Source organism: Monodelphis domestica, chromosome 3 (genome assembly GCF_027887165.1).
Source record: "Monodelphis domestica isolate mMonDom1 chromosome 3, mMonDom1.pri, whole genome shotgun sequence".
In the NCBI taxonomy this organism is placed as follows: domain Eukaryota; kingdom Metazoa; phylum Chordata; class Mammalia; order Didelphimorphia; family Didelphidae; genus Monodelphis; species Monodelphis domestica.
This window is the reverse complement of record NC_077229.1, coordinates 257965451-257986377: the sequence shown is the minus strand read 5'-3', so window position 1 is coordinate 257986377 and position 20927 is coordinate 257965451. Positions and strand designations below refer to the sequence as shown.

At 34.4% G+C, this 20927-nt stretch overlaps 1 protein-coding gene across 6 annotated transcripts in view; it reads right to left on the bottom strand.

Moving 5' to 3' along the window:
* The window catches only part of PIEZO2 (piezo type mechanosensitive ion channel component 2), a 551033-nt gene that overhangs the window by 135886 nt on the left and 394220 nt on the right, over window positions 1–20927 (bottom strand). For 5 of the 6 annotated variants that reach the window (XM_056823644.1, XM_056823640.1, XM_007487722.3 and 2 more), the window contains exons 8-12: window positions 12556–12724; window positions 9719–9838; window positions 4696–4734; window positions 3461–3599; window positions 1096–1241 (exon numbers count right to left, since the gene is read on the bottom strand). In XM_056823644.1, coding sequence (XP_056679622.1) covers window positions 1096–1241; window positions 3461–3599; window positions 4696–4734; window positions 9719–9838; window positions 12556–12724 — 613 coding nt within the window. The remainder of the gene's footprint in view (window positions 1–1095; window positions 1242–3460; window positions 3600–4695; window positions 4735–9718; window positions 9839–12555; window positions 12725–20927) is intronic. The other variant, XM_056823641.1, reaches the window with a different exon arrangement.

Below are 20927 nucleotides of genomic sequence, written 5' to 3'. Positions count from 1 at the left end.
TGAAAAGTGAAGAATTTTTCTTGGTATTACATTCTGAATATAACAGTAACTAATTGTTATCACATGCAATTATAGCTATGTGTAGATATCTATTCAATTGGCAATCTTTCTGTCCTATTTGGGAAAAATCTATTTCTCTTACAAGTAATGGCATTTTTTCATTACTTCTCCCTGAAGGCAATTTGTCCAAATGTGGAACTGAGAATTGACTCTTTTGCCTATAGAAACAATTTTAGGTTTAAACAATATGTTCAAACCTGCTAAATATTATCCTATAGAAAGGGTGGAAATTGTGTCACCTCTTTCCTTTATCTTCCAGTCAAGGCCATATTTTTGCAGTGATGAGAATGGACATCAGAGAAGGCATGTAAGTGATACCATGTATTCACTCCTCTCAGGTATGATTCATTTCTTAAAAATCACCTTAACCACTGAATCCAACCAAATGTTTCTCCCTGAAATTGTTCACATTTGATTGCATCTTATCACAATTTATGTAAAATTTCAGTAGTACAATGTGCCTGCATACACTCCATCATTTGGACATTAGTGCCTCTGTACTCTACAGCTCAGATTTGGATACTTCTTGGATCTTGTTGATGTGCTTCATTTTGTCACAGCCACATTCCACATGTTTTTTTCTAACACTGTCATGAAAATTCACACCTACCAAAAAGTTCCAGGGTCTAAGCTTGGGAGAAATCTAACCTAAGAAATATAAATGTTGGATTACATCCTCCACAGTGAATAAGAGTAACCCTCCTAGTAGCAAAGAACACATGGAAACTCATTAGGATAAATAGCCCATTCTGCATCTGAAGATGATATAATGAGAAAGTCTGGTTTCAGGAGTTAAATTGGGGGAAGTGTATTAATAATTGAAAGATGCCCCAGTATAGCTAGACATGAGAGGACTTTATAATCTATAAAATAAAAATATGATGAAAAATTAAAATGACAAGTCACCATCTTGCCAAGGCATTCAGAAAGTGAATATATTTATGCTGGAAATAGGAAGGACGATTTAACAACCTGAACAAACAAGACTGTGGGCACTACTACCCTAGTTTGCTTATTTTAGCAGTTTAGACATACCATCATGGCAATGAGGGCACAAATGTAACTCTGTTTCATAATAAACTGGAACACAGAGACCATGGCATGTACTTTAACATTTGGCTTTTCTTCTTGACTCTTTTCTTCATCTTCATCTTCCTTATCTTCTTCTTCCTCTTTCTTTTCTGAGGGAGAAAAATATTTCAGCAATTCACAGAAGCATTTTTCATGTTGTAGATACTGTATACAGCCTTTCCATCCCCATGTGTAGAGTACACAACAGTGACTTCGATACTGTCCTTTTTGCCACCATAGAGAGAAGGTAGTGGTATATGTAAGCGTTGACAGCAAAATCAATTTGATTGGGCAAGAAGAAAGAATAATGTAGGCTTGAAGTAAAGGAAAAGCCAGAAAAAACATCTGGAATGAGAAATGTGTCTCACACTATTGTTAATACAAGCAAAGATAAAGAGGAAGGTAGGGAATAAGGAAATGCCTACTATGCATCAGGTGCTCTACTAAGTGCTTTACAAATATCATCTTATTTCATCCCTATGACAACTTTGAGAGGTACACTTTATAGCGATCTCTCTTTTATAGATGAGGAAATAGAGGTAGAGATTGGGAGACTTGCTCAGGCTCATAGAGCTAATAAATATCTAGATGCCAGTTTTGAATACAGGAAAATATCACCTAAAGGAAATCTTTCTCAATTCCTCTGAATTCTAGTATCTTCTCTCATGAATGTTTCCTATTTATCATACTTATAATATGCATGGTGTTGTTTGTGTGTTTTCTCCCCTATTTTAGCTTGTGAGTCACTAGAGGGCAAGGACTATCTTTAATCTCTCTTTTTGCCCCAGAGCTTGGCATTGTGCTTGCCTCAATCCTTACTTTACTGAGAAAATTGAAGCCATTTTACATTAATTCCCTCTTCTATCCTTCTCTTAATCTCACTTACTATTGACATTATACCAATCTTCTTGCCAAGACAAACCGCTATACATGTTCCACTGATCCTATTTTTTCCATCAGATTGCAATTCCAGTCTCTCTCTGTCTCTCTCTCTCTCTGTCTCTCTCTCTCTGTCTCTGTCTCTCTGTCTCTGTCTCTCTCTGTCTCTCTCTCTCTGTCTCTCTCTCTCTGTCTCTCTCTCTCTCTCTCCCTCTTCCTCTCTCTCCTTCTTGTCTCTGTCCTTCTCATCTCTATTTCATGTTTTGTCGGTCTCCTCTATTTTCTTCCCCTGCCTCATATTTCTCTCTAAACTCCCCAAACTTTTCCTATCTATTGTCTCCTTCCATCCTTTGCTAATTAGCAAGAGAAATGCCAGAGTGGCTACTAGAAACTCTATCTCTGCTGTAGAGAGACAAGAACTATTGGGGCTATTGTTTTCTGATATAATCTAAAGGCTGGGAGAAGAGGAGAAACCTTGTACAGAAAGGTTTTGCATCTCTTTTGCTATGAATTGAGCTTTGCTTCAGGAAGAAAGGAGGCTGATTAAACAAAGCCACCCCCAGAAGCTTGTCAGTGAAAAGGCAGAACTCTTTCTTTTTCTTCTTCTTCTTTTTTTTAACATTTACTTTCTGTTTGGGAACTGATAATAGATATTGGTTCCAGGGCAGAAAAGTAGAAGGAATGGACAATTGGGGTTAAGCAACTTGCCCAAGGTCACACAGCTAAGAAGTGTCTGAGTTCAAATTCAAAGGCAGGTCCTCCTAATGCCAGGCCTAGCATTCTATGCACTGAGCTACCCAGCTGTTGCAGGAACAATACTTTTTCAGAACCCCATGCCCCATGTGCCACAAACTGTGCGCCTCAGCCTTTGGACTCTAAAGCCACATGAGGGTACACTGTATATGAAACTGCACAAAGACAATAGTCATTCTTGGTCACCGAGAGACTACCTCTACTATAAGTATAAAGGGCTTGTCAGTCACTATTCTCTAAGTTCAAGGACCAAAGAGGAATAGCTTTGCCCAGCAGGACAGCAATAAAGAGCCAAAAGGGAGGTAACTAGCCAAAATCAAACTTTGGGTTATTTGCTTTGTTCTTCTTCATATGTTGCTGAATGGACCTAGAGGAAGTCACAAATCTGTGCTGACTGGGTCAACTGAAAATTTCTTCCATAATCTTGACTGTGCCTTCACTGCAGCAAGAAGATCCTTTTACATCTCTTGAATCAATGTACTCCTCTACTTAACATAGCAGATATTAAAAACCTTTTCATCACTTCTCAAGATTCCAAAGCAATGCCTCCCTCATCCTCTCAGCTAAAAACTGTGCCTCTCATTTCAGAGTGGGTGTGATGCCTGGGAATTATACTATAATCAACAAATAAATAACATTTAAAAATAAAGAAAGCATGTAGAATGCTCAACATCAAACTAGAGTCCCCATTAATTACCCGATGTTTCCTCAGATGTCTCCCATCTGTACTGTGGTGTAGAATACATATCACCTTTGGCTGGCCCATTCTCAATAGGCAGGCTAGGATGTATGGTATGGTAATCTACAGGAGCGCCATTCACAGTGACCAGCAGGACCTGTCAGATGAGGTTGGGACAAAGAAATATAATTTACTACCATTTATCCTCTTAATGAAGATTAGTCTTCAGAAAATCAGCCGGACATTTAAAGAGTATATAAAATACTCAGCTGATTTTTCAGATTAGTAAATATTTTTAGAACTATGTGGATATTTTGAAATTAGACACATCATTAATGGAATCTATCAGTTTCCATTTGGATGTTTGATGTTGCATAAATGGTCCAATTTTTTTGTCTGAAAGAAAATTTAGACTTATCAAATTAGAAGTTTAACTTAATCTTGAGAAAATATTAAGTAAATAATGATTTTTATTCTGTAACTTTGCTATTTTTTACTTGCCCTTTTTTCTACCATATAAAGAAGAAAGATTAATGTTCCCAATGTTTTTTAGCTTCAGTATGTCTAATTTTTTTGGTATCTTAAGAAAAGAAAGCACTATGATGGAAAGATATGCTTGACTTTTTTACACTTGAGTTTTAAATAATTGAATGCTAATTCAATCAAAATAATGGGAAATAAGATGAGAAAAATAAAAAGCATAAGTGTCCCAAAAGACAACTAGAATATTTCAATAGTTTGAAAATGTTTGTTCCATGTTTAAAAAATTCTAGGTACGGGTGAGTCTATAACAGCTTCTTGTCATCATTATGATATAATATTTACTCCACTGATGCTACTATTGGAAAGGGTCTTTCCATTGTCAACAATGATCTTTTTCTAAATCTAGTTACATTCCAGTAAAATCGAATTTTCAAGATCTCCTTACTTATACATATTTTTATTATTTTCAGAGAGACCATGAAGCAAATATGTTCTGCAAATGGGAAGGTACATAATACACATCAAATAATGACAAAACCTTAATAAAAAGTTATTTTTGGAAGAACAGAAGCAATTTTAAGATGTGAATTAATTTAATTCTATATTTATTACTGAATATGTTTTTGACAAGAATCAACCAGAATAACCTTCAGCTGGTAAAATGGTTGTTATATTTTTGAAAGCAAAATAATTTTGATATAAAATTAGATAAATTTGAACTATAATTCCATTATTTACATACATGCAAATGACAAATCTAACATACTAACATCAGATGGTTTGTAGTCATCTTGGGTCATGGACAACAGCTGAAAAAGGCAATGTAGAAGAGCATATTAATGAAGCATGACTAAATAAATTAATATTTCTTCATCTACACAATTTAATATGTACATGCACAATTTTCTGAACTGTTGGATATTATCTGATTAAGAACTACTATGCAGATTATTAAGGAGAAAAATTATATATTACACATTTTAGATCTGCTACTATATTATTCCTATAGTTTAAAATGTTAGCACTAAATCATTAATATGAATTAGTAGCTGCTTGTCCGGCAGAGGAATTATACAAAATGATTAGAAAGAACACAGGTATATGTCTTATTGTATAGCATATAAGTGTAAAATAGAGCATGCTAGAAATTTGTAAATTCTTGCCAGATTGGGAGAGCAGGAATAGTGGTAACAAGGATTATGGGAAAAGGAGAAACGTAGTAAAGAGAGGAGATATATCACAAAATGGTAACATTTTTTTTTCAGAAACAATTTTTGCTAGACAGCTCAGTATATCTCAGAGTAAAGAAAATCACCTAATCCTGAAGATTAGACTGGGAAATTTTTTTTTTGAACAAAGAACAAAAAATTTTTATTTCTTCAAAAAGGAAATTCAAAATAGATCTAAAGTGAGGTTCTTGTTTATTTGAGCAAGAACCATTTTTTCAAGGTACAAGATTAGAAAATGAGAGATACATAATTTCATAAACAAGTTCCCCAGGAGAAAATTGACATGCTCTGTATAATCAAGAGTTTGGAGATCTTCTACTGAAATTTGTTATTTCTATGAAACTAATATCTTCAAGGTATTTTTTATCACAGGGTAAGCCCAGACAATAGCCAGAGAAACAAGATGCCTTATTGCCTCCTGGATTAAAAAAAGAATTTACTAATTTCTCCCAAAATTAGACTGGGAAATTTTGAGTTGAAAAGGATAGTATATCTTTAGAGTTTTGGTCAGAGTACCCAAAAAATGTTGCTGGATTGACATTAAGAAATCAAGGGTTTCTTTCTTAGCATTTACATTGCTTTATTTGCTTTCCAGCAAAAGCTTCAAAATACACACAGAGATGTGTCACAATTTTTGTTAAATGCCTGTTGCTAAATTATTTTTGCTCAGTTGCTATGTGAAAAAACTAGGCTAAAAGTATATAAAATGGATGTATTTACATATTAATCACTGTATCAATAAGCATAATTTTTATCATCAGTTTTCTTCTACATGGTTATGAATACCCACCATACCAATGTTATATTCATCAGTTAGAGAAAGAATGTTATCCGAATCATTTGCAAAAAGACAGAGGCATATGGACATAGTGGCAGAGTAGAAGGAAGCAGAAAAAAAATGAGCTCTTCCCTACCACTAAATATCAATATAATTAAAACATAACTGAAGGAGCAGGAGGTGGCTCAGTGGATAGAATGCAAGGGTTGGACTTGGGAGAACCTGGATTCAAATGTGACCTCAGACATTTCCTAGCCCTGTGACCCTTGGCAAGTCATTTAACCTAAGACAGAAGATATGTGTTTAAACACACACACACACACACAGACTGCTCTTGACAAGAGGGAAAGCTGATCCATATCCCCTGAGGGATGAAAGTGAAAGAGTTGCCTGTCTATTTTTTAAAACTCAGAAAAAGGGAATTAGTTGGATGTGGAAGAAAAAGTCCTTAACATAGCAGTTAAATAAAAATTAAAAAATTTCCCAAGTTTAATATATATTCTATATTTCAATAAGGGCTTGATGCCTATCAGATTGGCAAAAATGAGAAAAACTAAAATGCTCAATGTGGGAAAGCATGTGGGAAAATAGGTATATCAGTGCATTGTTGGTGGAATTGTGAATGAGTCCAACAATTCTGGAAAGCAGTCTGTAATCATGTACGAAGTCCACATCATTTTATTCAACTTTATCTTGCAAATAAATACATTTTTAAAAAGAGGACAAGATCTTATATTTACAAAAATATTTATAGCAGCTCTTTTTGTAGAGTCAAAGGATTGGAAACTAAAAGTATGGGCATAAATTGGGGAATGGCTAAACAAATTGTGATCTGTGAATGGAATAAAATATTCAGTGAGAAAGGAGAGAAAACATTTTCAAAGTTGAATGAACTTATACAGAGTAAAATAAGGAGAACTAGAGAACTAGGTGAATAATTTATACCATAGCATTGATATTATCAAAATAAGCAATTCCAAAAGTTTTAGAATTATGATCAACTGAATGATCAATTATGATTCCAAATAATTGGCAAATAAGAATGCTGCCCAAATCATAACAGAGAGATTTCAGACTAAGCAGAAAAATGATTTTTTAAGAATATGATTTGATTGGCTATACTTGTATAATATTGAGGTTCTGTATTTCTTTCTTTTTTTTCCCTATTAGGTAGGGGGACATAGGACAGAGACAAAAATTGAATGCTTAATAATTGAAAAATGAATAAATTTTTAAAAATTAAAATAAAATAAAAGTTTGGAAATGGCTTCCATAAGATAGTAGTGAATATTTTGAATAAGCTGGTTTTATTTCTCATATTCATCTAGGTTCCCTAAATAATTCTAATATCTAGCTATATTTGAATGGAGACCTTGTCTTTTCAAAAAATACACATCCTAAACAAGCAGAAAAAGATTTATTTCTTAATTTTCACAATTATCTGGGAAGTAAATTTTTGTCTAAATAGATAATAAAATTATAATAATAACTTACAATATGATTAATTTAATTATAGTTCAATGTAATAATATGCATCATATATGGGAACAAAGAAATTGCTTTAGTAGATCCCATGAATATGTTTAATCAAAAAAGTCTCATTATACCTGTGATAGAGGCTGGCCTGAACAGTATGTGAAATTGATCACCTCGACAGGGGAGGGGCCCCAGGAGTGAATTTCCTGAGGAGAGAAGACTCTGGCTTGGAGAGCAGTGAGGGTCTCTCAGTTGTGGATAAAGACTTTCTCCTGAGGGTTATATACTTTTCCTGCTGTTGACTAGAAATCTTTCCCCCTGACACTTCCCAATTGAAGGGACTTTCTGAAGAGAAACCTGAGCAGACTTTACCTCAGCTCCTGTTAACCAGGGGTGAATCAACCTGAATTTCTCTCAGGTGGCTCAGGCTGCCACGGCCTGAATTCCCCCAAACTTGAGGAGGAAGGAAAAGGGTTTAGATAGAGATAGGGACCCCCTTTTCCCACTTTCCTTTTCCCATTCTTCCCTGTCCATTATTCCTTTTGTATTACCTGATTGAGTTGACATTAAAAGTTATCTGTTCCCCAAGATGAGTGTGAGTGAATGAATCAAGGGGAGACCTTTTTGGTCTCGAGTAGTGGAGGGGGGACAAGAGGGACAAGAGAAAATTGGGGAGAGCAGGTTTAGCTAAGGAGGGAAGGCAGAAGGAGAAAGATTTCCAAACCCCCTCTCTTCTCTCTGAGCCAACCCGTTACATCTGCTATTTCCCTAAACCCCATTTTACGAGAAGGGGGTTCTCCTCTCTTTCCCCATCTCCATACCTTGGGGTCCAAGCCTTCCCATGGAGGCACATACCTTCCCTTCTCTTTTCTCTCTTCTATTTTTTTAAAAAACATACCTGTGCACAATTTTAAAAATAAGGCTTCCTGATTTTTAAATTCAAGTTTTATTTAGCTAAGCCTTTTGGCTGCTCATTTAATTCCTAAAATCAAATAAGTTGGATTAGAAAGAAATCTTTTAAATCATAACTAAGACTCAGAAAATTAAAATGAGTGATTTGCCCAAGATCACAAAGATAATCAACAGCAGAACCATATTTGAATATAGTCCTCTGATTCCAAATGTATGCTCTTTTCCATTGTTTCAGAGCTAATTAAATGGTCAGAAATAATTTGGCCTTTTTATCTAAGCCTATTTTTCTTTATTTACAGAGTCATAATCTACCTTGTTTCTTACAGGAACAAGTTTTGACCCGTTCTCAATGTGCAGATGTGTATGTGTGTAAATAAATATAAATTTTACTTGAAGAACATATTTGTAACTCTATATGTTTTTTTAAATCCCTTACGTTCTATCTGAGAATCAACATTATGAATTGGTTCCAAGATAGAAGAGTGGTAAGAACTAGGCAATGGAAATTATGTGACTTGCCCACAGTCACACAGGTAGGAAGTTATTGGAAACCACATTTGAACCCAGAACCTCCCATTTCCATGCCTGCCTCCCTATTCACTGATCTACCTAGCTGTCCTTATTGAAGTCTTTTTTTAAATGGGTATGGAACTGATAACACATAGTATTTCAATTTCCCCTCTGTATGTTTTTTATTATTTCTTTTATATTTTTTCATATGTAAAAGAATTTCTTTATCAAGAAATCAAACTATTTCCTAAAAATTCATTCTATTAGTCAGGACTAAATGATTTGTTTTTATTTTCTATTGAGGGTGTTAACATATCAGTATTTAAAAAAAAACACACTTGCTGTCTTTTGTCTGATAAATTATTGAGACACAAAGTGGTATTTTGGAAAGAATTATGCGTTTACGGTCATAGAACCTGAATATAAATCCTGCTTTTGGTCCTTAATACTTATATGACACGGGACAAGTCAAATAGTTTTTTCAAGTTTTATTTAAACATGTTATAAAACAAACAAAAACAATTAGACTAGATGATCTCTAAGGTTCCCTTCAGCTCTGAATCTAAGATCTTGAATGTTAATGAAGAGTTGGCATTGTTAATAAACTGGTGGTGTGGAGCCACTAGTATTTTGATCTGTTCTTTAATTGTAGAGTTAGAAACCCAACTCTTTAACTTCTTTCCTTGTGGGCTTTCTAATGCTCATTTTAATAAATGTAAAGAAGATAATAACTACATTCATTTTTATATCGAAGTCTTTGTGGGTGGGGCAGTTTAGCTCCTATGGCATTATACCTGTGCTAGGACCACTACTCAGATTCAACAAGAAAATACCTGCAAAAGAGGCAAAATAAAGGTGGAAATGGCAGTTTCTTTCTCCAAGCCTTACTTTTTTCTCATCAGTTGGGTAGTGGGTTGCATACCACAGACTTCGCCGTCTTTCTGCAGTGATTTGCATAGGACTACAGGACAAATCTTTATCTTCATCATTGGTTTCATCTTCTTGAACCTAAAACACAGAGAAATTCATGGGTGGTCTATGCATTCCAATATATCTCCATGAGAAGCTCTATAGTTTCTCTTCTTTATCACTCATTATCACATTTCAGCTTTGACATGCACATAAGAAATAAGGTCTCCTCATTCTTGAAAATGATGACAATGTTCCATTGCCATTTCCAAGACTATCAACATTCATACATTTTGTGAGCACATTGGATTCCTTATTTAGTGTAGTTTAAGGATAATAGCTGCAGAATCTCAAAATGTACTGAAGCCTATAGTAGAAAGCAAATTTTAAGGTATTATTAGAATAAAGATTTAAAATATACTTATCAGTTAACTCCTTTAACCAATCCTCTTGTCCTTCTAAATCATAAGTAAATGGATCAAAGGTTTCAAACATATGGGGCTTGTTTGGCATGAAACAGGCATTTTGAAGCCAATGGACCAAAATGTTCATCCTCATTTGTCTTGAGTGTTATTTGGATTAAAATTTTGTTTCTTCTAATGAAATTGATACATAAAAAGAGAATAATACGTGTGTTCACTGGATTCTTTTCAATTTCCAGTAATGACTAGAGTAGTTTTTAGTGTAAACCCAAGAATGGCAGTAGCATTATCTTTCAAAAAAAGTAGTTTTAACAACCATTCTGCATCACAAGGGTGTTATTATTAATGTCAATCAGAGATAATGCAGAGATAATGCTCTCTTATTCCTTTCTGTGGGCTAGGGGAAAAATAAGAATCCTACTTCTTAGGAGGACTGGGAACATGCGAACATTAGAAAATGGCCCAAGTATTGAGCTTTCTTGTGCCAATTACAGTTGACAAAAGTGGGGAAAGGGGGTGCAAAATAATTGCTAAAAATGCAATGATGATTTATTTGTCGGATTTTTGGTCACTTTGTGACAAATAAGGAATGTGTGTGCAGGGATCTTGAGGCCATAAAGAGAGGTGATATTCCTATTATGTCTCAAATAGCCAAAGACAGAAAGGTTTATAAGATGGATAGACTATGGGTAGAATGAAGAAAAAAATAACTCAGCTTAATACTACTTATGAGGATTGAATTTCTGGATGTTGTTCTTGGTAACAATAAACTAGCAATGTTGACTTTTGGGGAAAAAATGGACACTGCAGAAAAATTTTCTGTGTCTATTAAAGGCTCCTCCATGGCTCCATCCCCAAGAATCTTAGTTCCTGAATATGATCCCTTTGCAAAAATATAGTCAAAACCCCTAAATCAAGCAATGATGTTATAAAGGAGTCTATCATTATCTTCAAAAAGCTTGGCAAATGATGAAGAAAAGTAAAAAGCTTGGGTAGGAATGAATATCCTAAAAACATCCTGAGGGATGCAATACTTAAGAGTGGGGTAAAAAGGAAATATGAAGTTTGGAAAGTACTAAATATCCATTACTCTGGTGCAGGTAAGATTCAGGGAAGCTAGAGATAGTGGTATCTAAAATTACTAATAGTTATACATCTAAGGGCAGCCGAGGGACTTCTACAATTTAATCATAGAATTGAAAAATGCAAGTAAATAATGATAGCTGAAGCCTTAAGAGTTTAACAGTACTTCTACATATTTACTGTTTGTAACATAATAACTACCGTGGGTGAGTTCACTGATTCAAAATTCCTATATTCAAATAAGCAACCAGCAAGTTTTTGTTAAATATCTACCATATGCCAGGCACTCTGGTACATCCTGGGGGCACAAGCACAAAGAACGATTCACTACTCAGTTTCAAGACCACATTATTTGTCCAGTGGGTTATTTCAATAGACTTGTATTCATTTAATATACATTCTTTTAAACATATATGTATACGCTCTCTCTCTTAATATAATGCAAATTCCAATACCTAGACTATTACCTTGAAAGTAATAAATGCTTGTTGATTGATTGATTGGTTCTTATTTCCCTTATAATCTTTCTCCCTTATCCAATGCATCCTACAAAAACTGACAAGTGAAAATTTCTAAATCACAGACTTGACCATGTCATCTCTATTATAAAATATAAAACTTCTTAACTTGGCATTAGTCTTTAACATTGAACATTTAGCATTGTCTTTAATATCTACATTCAGGCTAATACCTAACCCTTAAGATTGATTTCTAATAATTATTCTCATACTCTCCATTTCAACCAAAGTAGCCTACTAGCCATTCCCTGAACCTTCCATTCCCCCTCTCCCACCTCTATGTCTATTCAAAGAATGTCTCTCATTTCCAGATTGCACATGCCCTTACCTCTACCACTTAACAAACTCTAGTTACTTTTAAGACTTATCTTGGGTAGTAACTTCTATAATAGACCTTTATTCAACACCATGACCTCCCTCCCTCAGTCACTAGTGTTCTCCTATTTTTGCACTGCTGTATATTTACTTATCAGAATGTTTATAACTCTAGTAGAATTTGTGCTCCTTTAGGTAACTTGCATTATCTAAAGTGGCAGCATTCATAGTATAAAACAGCTTTTCTTATAGAAAATTTTTCTTATAGAAATACCATCTTCCCATCTAGTGGAAATGGAGGAGCAAGAACAGGGGCTATTTCTTTTTATTCTTTGTATCCCCAAATCATGTACATAACAGAGACATAATAAACATCTGTTGAACTGAATTAGTGATCAACATAAGATTCTCTTAGAAAGGTCATGAAAGCTCCCCACTAAAGACACCTTTCAGACAAAACCATGAAAAATCTTTTTACTCTTTCAATGGGTTCTTGTAGCCAGAGTCGAATTAGAGTTGCCAGAGTATAGTATGTCACCAGCAAGAGGATGGGGTTGGCATGATGGTACCAGGACAATCTTGGGTGTACTATGATCTTCCAAGTGCTTGAACAGTTTGTTTGAATTACAGATGTGATGCCAAATAACCTGTTTAAAAGAAATGAAAGAAAAACATGTAGTAAAAAAATCTCTGCAATAATAAAATTGTCTGCTTAATGTGAAGCATACAGATTTTACTCTATGTAGTTGTCTCATATTGCTCTACATGATGTTTGTCAGAATTATTTCTTGGCTCTTGTCTATGAGTCTCTAAGAGTTCTAAGTAGCACAGCCAGAAAGACCAATCACTTTGTAGTTGAATCATCTGCTTCTGTTTTCAAGCTATGTAACTTATATATTACCTGTTTTTACTCTGGTATGCCATTTAACTCTGAAGTACAACCCCCTCTCCCAAATCAGATTCACTAATATGACAAAAAAGGAAAATGAAAAATGTTGGATGGCATGTGGGAAAATTAAGATACTAATGCACTGTTGCTAGAGTTGTGAATGATCCAATTATTGTGGAGAGTAATTTGGAACTCTAGGCCCAAAGGGCTATAAAACCATGCATACCTGTTGACCTAGTAATACCCCTACCAAGTCAGTTTCCCAAAGAGATGAAAAAACAAAAAAGAAAAGAAAAAGGATCTATTTGTATGACAATATTTCTCCCAGTTATTTTTATTGGTAGGAAAGTTATTAGAAAGTAAAAGGATTCTCATCAATTGGAGAATGACTGCACAAATTATGGTACATGATTGTTATGGAATACTATTGTGCCCTAAGAAACCATTAGGGGGATGCGTGCACTCAGAAAAACTTGGAAAGATTTACATGAATTAATGCAACATGAAATGAGCAGAACCAGGAGAACAATGTACATGATAACAGCAATATTTTCTGATGATCAACTGTGAATGACTTAGCTCTTAGTAATAAAATGATCTAAGACAATCCCAAAGGGTTGATGATGAAAAATGCTATCCACCTCCAGAGAAAGAAATGATGAAGTTCAAATGCAGATTAAAAGCATACTTTTTAAAACTTTCTTTATTCTTTTAGACTTTTTTCTTTTTGGTTTATGATTTCTTTCACAACTTGACTAATATCAAATGTTTTGCATGATTCTACATGTATAACATTAAATTGCTTGCAGTCTAAGGGAGGGGGAAAGGGAAGAAGGGAAAGAAAGAATTTGGTACTGTAAAAATGAATGTAAAATTATTTTTAATTAAATTGGGAAAAATAAAATATTAAATAAAAAGAATATAATTATTAAATGTAATATATGTAAACAAACAATTTAATAATATGTAAACTGTATCCATTCAAGTAATTACATACAAAGAATTCATTCAGTGTGTTTTGATCAAAGAGAGCATCAAGTGACTTATATCAGCAAGGAAATATCTTTCATCAGATTATATTATTCTTTCTTTGAAGGACCAGAATGTCTGCTGATTTTCATAATGAGCTGTAGTCCAGCTGGACCTCAATGGATAATTACAAAGATACTTCCATCTTTACTGTGACTCTTGTGCTTTCCTCCTCTTTTTTTATGAAGCCCTCATCATATCTGACAACATATGGTGATTTAAAATTGACACAGTTTGTTTCTACTTGTACATGTTGAAAGATCTATCAAATCTCCACCTGCTTCCCCAGGACTGTCTGAATTCTCTCCAGATAACATCTGCTCTATATCCTGTAGTTGTGAATCACGGTCATTAGGAAGCAATACATAATACGAGTCAATGACACTGTTATTTAACTTAGTTTTTCTTCTTGTACTGAGCTCAGTATCCTTCACTGTGTGTCAAAGCAAGGATTATACTTACTCCCAATAAGTATGCACTCATTGACTGAAAAAACCCTTATGTTTCAAATTGGATAATTGTTGCTGAATCATTTTTGGTTGTTGACTCTTTGTAACCCTTTTTTTTTGTTTGTTTCTGTCAAAGATGCTGGAATGGTTTCTCATTCCCTTCTCTAGCTCATAATACAAATGAGGAACCTGGGATAAAAAAAGTTAAATGAACTTGCCCAGGGTCACACAACTAGTAAGGGTATGAGGCCAGATTTAAACTCAGGACTTTTGACTCTAGTCCTGGTTCTCCATTCACTGTGCCATCTACCTGCCCCAAATTGGATAGTACCAATTCCCTATTCAGATAGATAGAATTCCTCAAGTGGGTTTGGAATGTTTCCCAATGATGAATTCTAGCTTATCATTGTTAGATTATTGTGAGGCTGAAAAAGATTCTCTTCAAGTTGAAATACAAGCATTCTGTACTAGAACAATCTTTTCTCCCTTTGTTCTTTACAAGTTAAACCTCAAAATATTCAGCAAAATAGCCCATTTCAAGACAGAGAGAAAGAGAAAGGGGACTTTTTGGACAATCTTGGTATAGAATTTAATACCACTAACTAGATTCTGAGTAGAATTATTGTCAATGAGATCAGAGCATCTCCAAAAAGGAAAACAGGCAAATTCTCATGGATCTACCAGTAGTTATATATACAGACCCCAAAAGCTATCTGATACTGATTATCCTTCTAAGGACATCTCATATTTTGAACTCAAGTTTAAGGCTTTAGAGCTAATCCCTATTGTTGTTAGCTATTGATTCTATTGCTTTGGACCATCTTCAAATCTGATGAACATGTCAAAATATATTTATTCAAACTATTATTAAAACTATTAGAGAGAATATATCCTTGAAGCCTCCTTGACAGTTACAATGAACTATTAATTGCTTTGTTAAGGTGATCCAATCACCCAATTCTGATGACATCTAATTTGTATTGTCATCTATTTGCTACAACTCCATCTTTCACACAAAAATCACAATAGGTACTTTATTAAGTGTTTTGTCAAAATATTCTTGGATACTTTAATGGGTCTGCTATTTAACTGATGTGAGGGTGCTCTCCAGTGGTGCAGACTGTAATCTGTCATTCTTTTTTTTTCTTTTTAATTTTATAATATTTTATTTGATCATTTCCAAGTATTATTCATTAAAGACAAAGCTCATTTTCTTTTCCTCCCCCCACGCCCCATAGCCGACACGTGATTCCACTGGGTTGTAATCTGTCATTCTTGATACAATAGAATTTCAATGTATGTCATCCCATAATAGATGATCTAAAAACTGTGGTTTTTAGAACTTTCACCAGGTGTGAATCTATACTCAAGTAAGGGATATGTCTAGTTGCAAAATTATTATAAATTCACCTTGTCACTACATTTTATAATCAGTCTAAGTCTTTCCAGTGGTTTTCAAAGAGTGACCTAGATAAAATCATTTGAACCAATGGACACTTATTCCTTGGGAATGAATATAAGTTGCAGACTGCAGTAGTGAGGTAAATTAATAGAAACTGACAAAGACATATGCTAGTATAGACTGTCAGTTTACAAGCAGATGCCAATAGATTAGTTGAGAGCATATAAAGACCTTTGATAAGTGTCCTCTTTCAAGTAGTACTCACAACCACCAAAAAAATTCTAAATTACCTTGAAGTAACCAACTTTGTTTCAAGTCCAAGGTCCAATGTAGATCTACAACAAATATTTTTATAGGGGAAAAACTACTATGGTTTCCAATGGGATACATTATATTTATTTCTTCTAAAAAATGTGTCTCTGCTTAACTTACCTTAGTATGAAAGTAAGAAGATTTGAAAGGTTTAAAGAGAAACTATAAATATAAAAGATGTTTATATGAAGGTAATTGTACCTGTTTGCTAAAGCATAAATAGAATTCCATATGTTTTGACATGACCATTAAAAGTGATTATATAATTTTAAATTAATCTATTTAACTGTGAGCCACTATTGCTCATTCAACAAAAATGTATTAAATGTATTGTAAAACGCATTAAACTTTCACTGTGTTCAGGGTACACTATGAGAGGGACATTACACATTTTGAAAATAAGATAGTCCTCATACTCATGGATGATTCTGATAGGATGATGTTCATATGAATGAGAGAATTAATGGTAGTAGATTGAGGTAGATCAAACAATTTGTAAATTCACCTTTTGAAATTTTTTCATATATTTTGTAATTAGTCCAAATATTTCAAGTGGTCTCCAAAGAGTGACACTGGTATTTGTAATGGAAAATAAAAGTTATGTGAAAGCACAGAAGTATAGAGAATAATGAAAATTAATTAATGACAAATATTTACTAACTACAACTTTGTGTTGTAGTTACAACTGATAATACATCCGTTAACATTTTGCACAGTTTGAATTCCATTGACATTGGTTGTAGAAAGTAAGTAAAAAATAATTCTCTCATTATAATCTGCATTAGTGAAAGTATTCTTTGTATTTCAGAACTAGAGAGATGAATGAAGACTAGAAAAGGTTCAGAGGAATGTGACAGAGTTGATAAAAGATGGGTTAAGATGATTTCAGAATGGTGGCAGGGATTAGTATCAACGAACCACTATGATGACTGAAATTAATTTGAATTAGTCTATCAATGAATAAAGCATTTATCATATAGTTACTATGTGCAAAGTACCATTTTAAGCACTCAGGATACAGATAGAAATGACAATTCCTGCTCTCCAGGAGATCACATCCTACACATATGGAAGGTTTCAAGCTGACAGCTCGATGGAAAGGCCCCATAGTTTCTAAGTTTCAGCAAAGCAGATGGCAACGCCTCTTCTTTAATGTCATTTCCACTGATAAAATCACATTGGTTTTTGATGCTCAGCCAGCTGATAGTGCCAAAGACTTTGGTGGGAAGAACTTTCTTTTCTGGTCTAAGTATCTATGATAGTAGCACCTGTAGAAATAGCTGCCAAGACATGTTTTCCCAAAGATTGTTTCCTAGAACGATGGCTGAGAGAACTGGGCAGCAAGCTTTCCTAGTCTCAAGGCTTTGGGTTCAGATTCTTGGGCTAAACATCAGGGTCTTAGGGGAGATAGTGATGGTTGTGGTAGTGGATTAACTTGCATGGAAAATACTGCCTTTTCTTTCTTTCTCAAGGGACCCTGAAGCCTCAACTCACTTGCTTACCCTGTGTGTGACAGTTGGTGGGAATATCTGACCCTTTCAAAAGAATTGCTTTCCTGGGATGGGGACTAGCTGGAAACAGAATAGATTTTCTGGGGAGTGCTGCCACCCTCAAAGTGCCTGCACTTATATCCCTGTTAGTGATTATTGGTCAGCAGTTTTTGCTTGTGGTGTTGAGGAAGGTGGGTCCAGTGTTCACAATTATTTTTCCCCCCTCAGTTATTGTTGCAGGGATTAGGCTGGAAGCAGGTCTAGTGGTTGGGGGACACTGAGGTTACCAAAGCCTTTGCATTTAGAGTTATTTTTGCCAAAGTCTAATGGGACATGGTTGTCAAGATGGTAGTGGTGGTGGCTTGACTTTATTGGTATATGATGCCTACTGACTCTCTCCTCTCCTGTTTTGCAGATTCTCCAGAAAGATAAGAATAAGAAAAAAATGTATCTAAAGAGGATTGTAAAGATTTCTATTATGTGGAAAGAAAAAGTTTTCTTTTCAGAAAGTTGTTGCTGGGCATTAGAATATTCATTGCCTTGCACAAAGTAAGCATTTAATAAATGTTAGATGAATGAACACAAGGTTCTCACCTTGCTTGAGTAGTTTAAGTGAGAAGCTTCCTAAAGACATCAAGATGCATTAAATGGCCATCTGAAATCCCTTCCAACTCTAAAGCTGTCCAAATATATCAAAACATCTTGAATGTTTCCAAATATTTCACATTGCCTGGCTGGATGCAGTCTAAATTTTCTGTAATAGTTTACTTTTTGGCTGGGAAAAGGCACATGTCAGTCCAAGTGAACAGCCGATTCTTATATTTGCATTAAGGTAACTAAATCAAAAGTTGTTGATTGTAAAGACACTTCTAATCCTAACATTTCTCCTACAACTCTATATGCCACAATCATTGCAAGATGAAGGTTTTCAGAAGAAACGTCACATTTTTTTCCTCTATGCATGAATATATACTTGAAATTTCTATTAAATCCCAATTTCCACAGCTGGATCAAAGCTTTTCCACCCAAAGCTATTACAAATATCCAGGAAAACCTATTCTACCATATCTTTCATCATATCTTCTAACAATGTTTCAGCTTTAAAAGGGAAATTAATTCCCAATACAAAAAGTTACTGATGAGAGAAAATTAAACATTTGAACTTCAAGTGCAAATGCCACCTGGATGTTTATTTGTAGAGAAGGTCACTACACTGCCAAATGTAAGAAAAAAATTCAGTCCCAAGGTGTGTGGAGTAAGTCATAAAAAGAATTAAAAAAATAAAGGGAGCAGAGTTTTTAATGAAAGCAAAGTCATTCTTACAAATAGCCATGTAAGTCATTTCATTAAAGATTCATAATCTGAGAGAGGATGTTGAACTATTATTTGTCACAAAATCTTATTTTATTTTTTTCTTACAATACAAATACTGTAATTTGTTCTGAGGCCATACAACTTGAGGTTGCTATAGTTTGGGTACCTATGAGCAAATGTGACTCTTAGTTAAATATATCTGAAAAAAGTGAAATAAAGGAACTGTTTGGTAGGAATTCATTGGTGTCCTCTATCAGATAACCAAACCAGAGAACCATTTTCTTTAAACTCAGGATTAATATTTCTCATATGACTTTGGGGAGCATAAGAAAAAAAATATGATGACAACAAGGAAATACTTCTGGACTAATCCAAGGTGTTTATTTTAAGGGAAATTTACTAAGGAGTTACATATCAGGTGTGAACTATAAATCCCATTTATTTTGAAAACACAAGAACCTTATTAACATTACCATTTGGGTCAGCCTGGTTTTGCTCTGAATCTTGCATTTTATTATCACCAGTTTCTGGAAGGTGAGAATCAATAAAATTTCCCAGATGCATGATGGGTAATCCCCTCTGTGTTGCAGTTTCCTCATAAGCAAAATAGTTTGACCTAGAGGACCTCTGAGACCCTGGGCAGATCTAAATTCTATGATCCTGTGATTTTGGGAAGTCCTTCTAGTTCTGAAATTCTGTGAAATCTTATCCATTCATCTGGGTCTACCTCAAGTTCCATCTCTTCTATAAAGCCTTTCTTTACTACGCTAGGCCACATTGATTTTGTACTCCTCTGAGTCCTTTTGCATTAACTGTTTGCACTCTTCATTTTGGCATTTAATAATAGCCAGGATTCACATGGTCAATATCCAATATACATTTACTAAACACTTACTATATACCGAGTGTTGTGCAAAGCTCTGCAAATACAAAGAAGAAAAAGATAGTCCCTGTCCTCAAGGACCTTACAGTCTAATGGAAGAAGATAATATAAAAAAGGAAGCTGAAAGTGGGAATGAGGGAACTAAGAGAGCTTAGTGCTGGCACATGATATTTGTAGGGTTAGAACTAAGCAAAGTAGGAAAACAGTCTATTGAAAACCTATTGTGGAGAAAATATCTAAGAGGAGAGTTTTTGACAATGTTAAAGTTTGCAGTGATAAAAGGAGGAAGGATGTGCTGGATAAAGACTGAATTTCTTACTTAAGAGCCCATTGGTAACTTTGGGAAGAGCAATTTCAATTGAATGATGAAACCTAAAGTCATATTACAGAGGGTTTGGAAACAAGAGTGACATAGGATGAAAGGGTACATAGCATAGATGACTTTCTCAAAGAATTTAGCTAAAAAGAGCAGAAGAAATATTAGATAATAGGTAGCAAGAATGGTAGGATCAGGCTTTGTTTTTAAAGAAGGGGTGGAATGGATGTGTTTATAGACATAAGGGAAAGAGCTAATAGATGAGAAAGATTAAGATTATAGAGAAAGTATGGCAGATACTACAGGATATGTACTGAAGAAGGTAAGAGAAGAAGAAATCAAGGCTCAGTATGGAAACATTTCTCTCGACGACAATGAACCCTTTTTTCATGGGAAACAGTGATTTGGAATTAAAACTCCTGTCACTAAAAGTTAAAAAAACTAAGTGATATCACTACTAGGCTTGTGTCCTAACAAATCAAGAAAGTAAAGGCCCAGCCATACAAGAACTATTCATAGCAGCTCCTTTGTAGTGATAAATAATAAAACATAAAGAATTGTTCATAAATTGGGAGAACTGTTGAATAAATTATAGTAGAGACATATAATGTGCCATAAGATTATTAAAGCAATTGTTTTGGATAAATCTAGAAAAATTTGTATGAACTAATGCAGAGAGAAATGACTAGAAGCATAAAGACATGCAAACCACAAACTTTACATTGTTTAAAATTTGTTTGAAATATGTAAATTATACATATATATG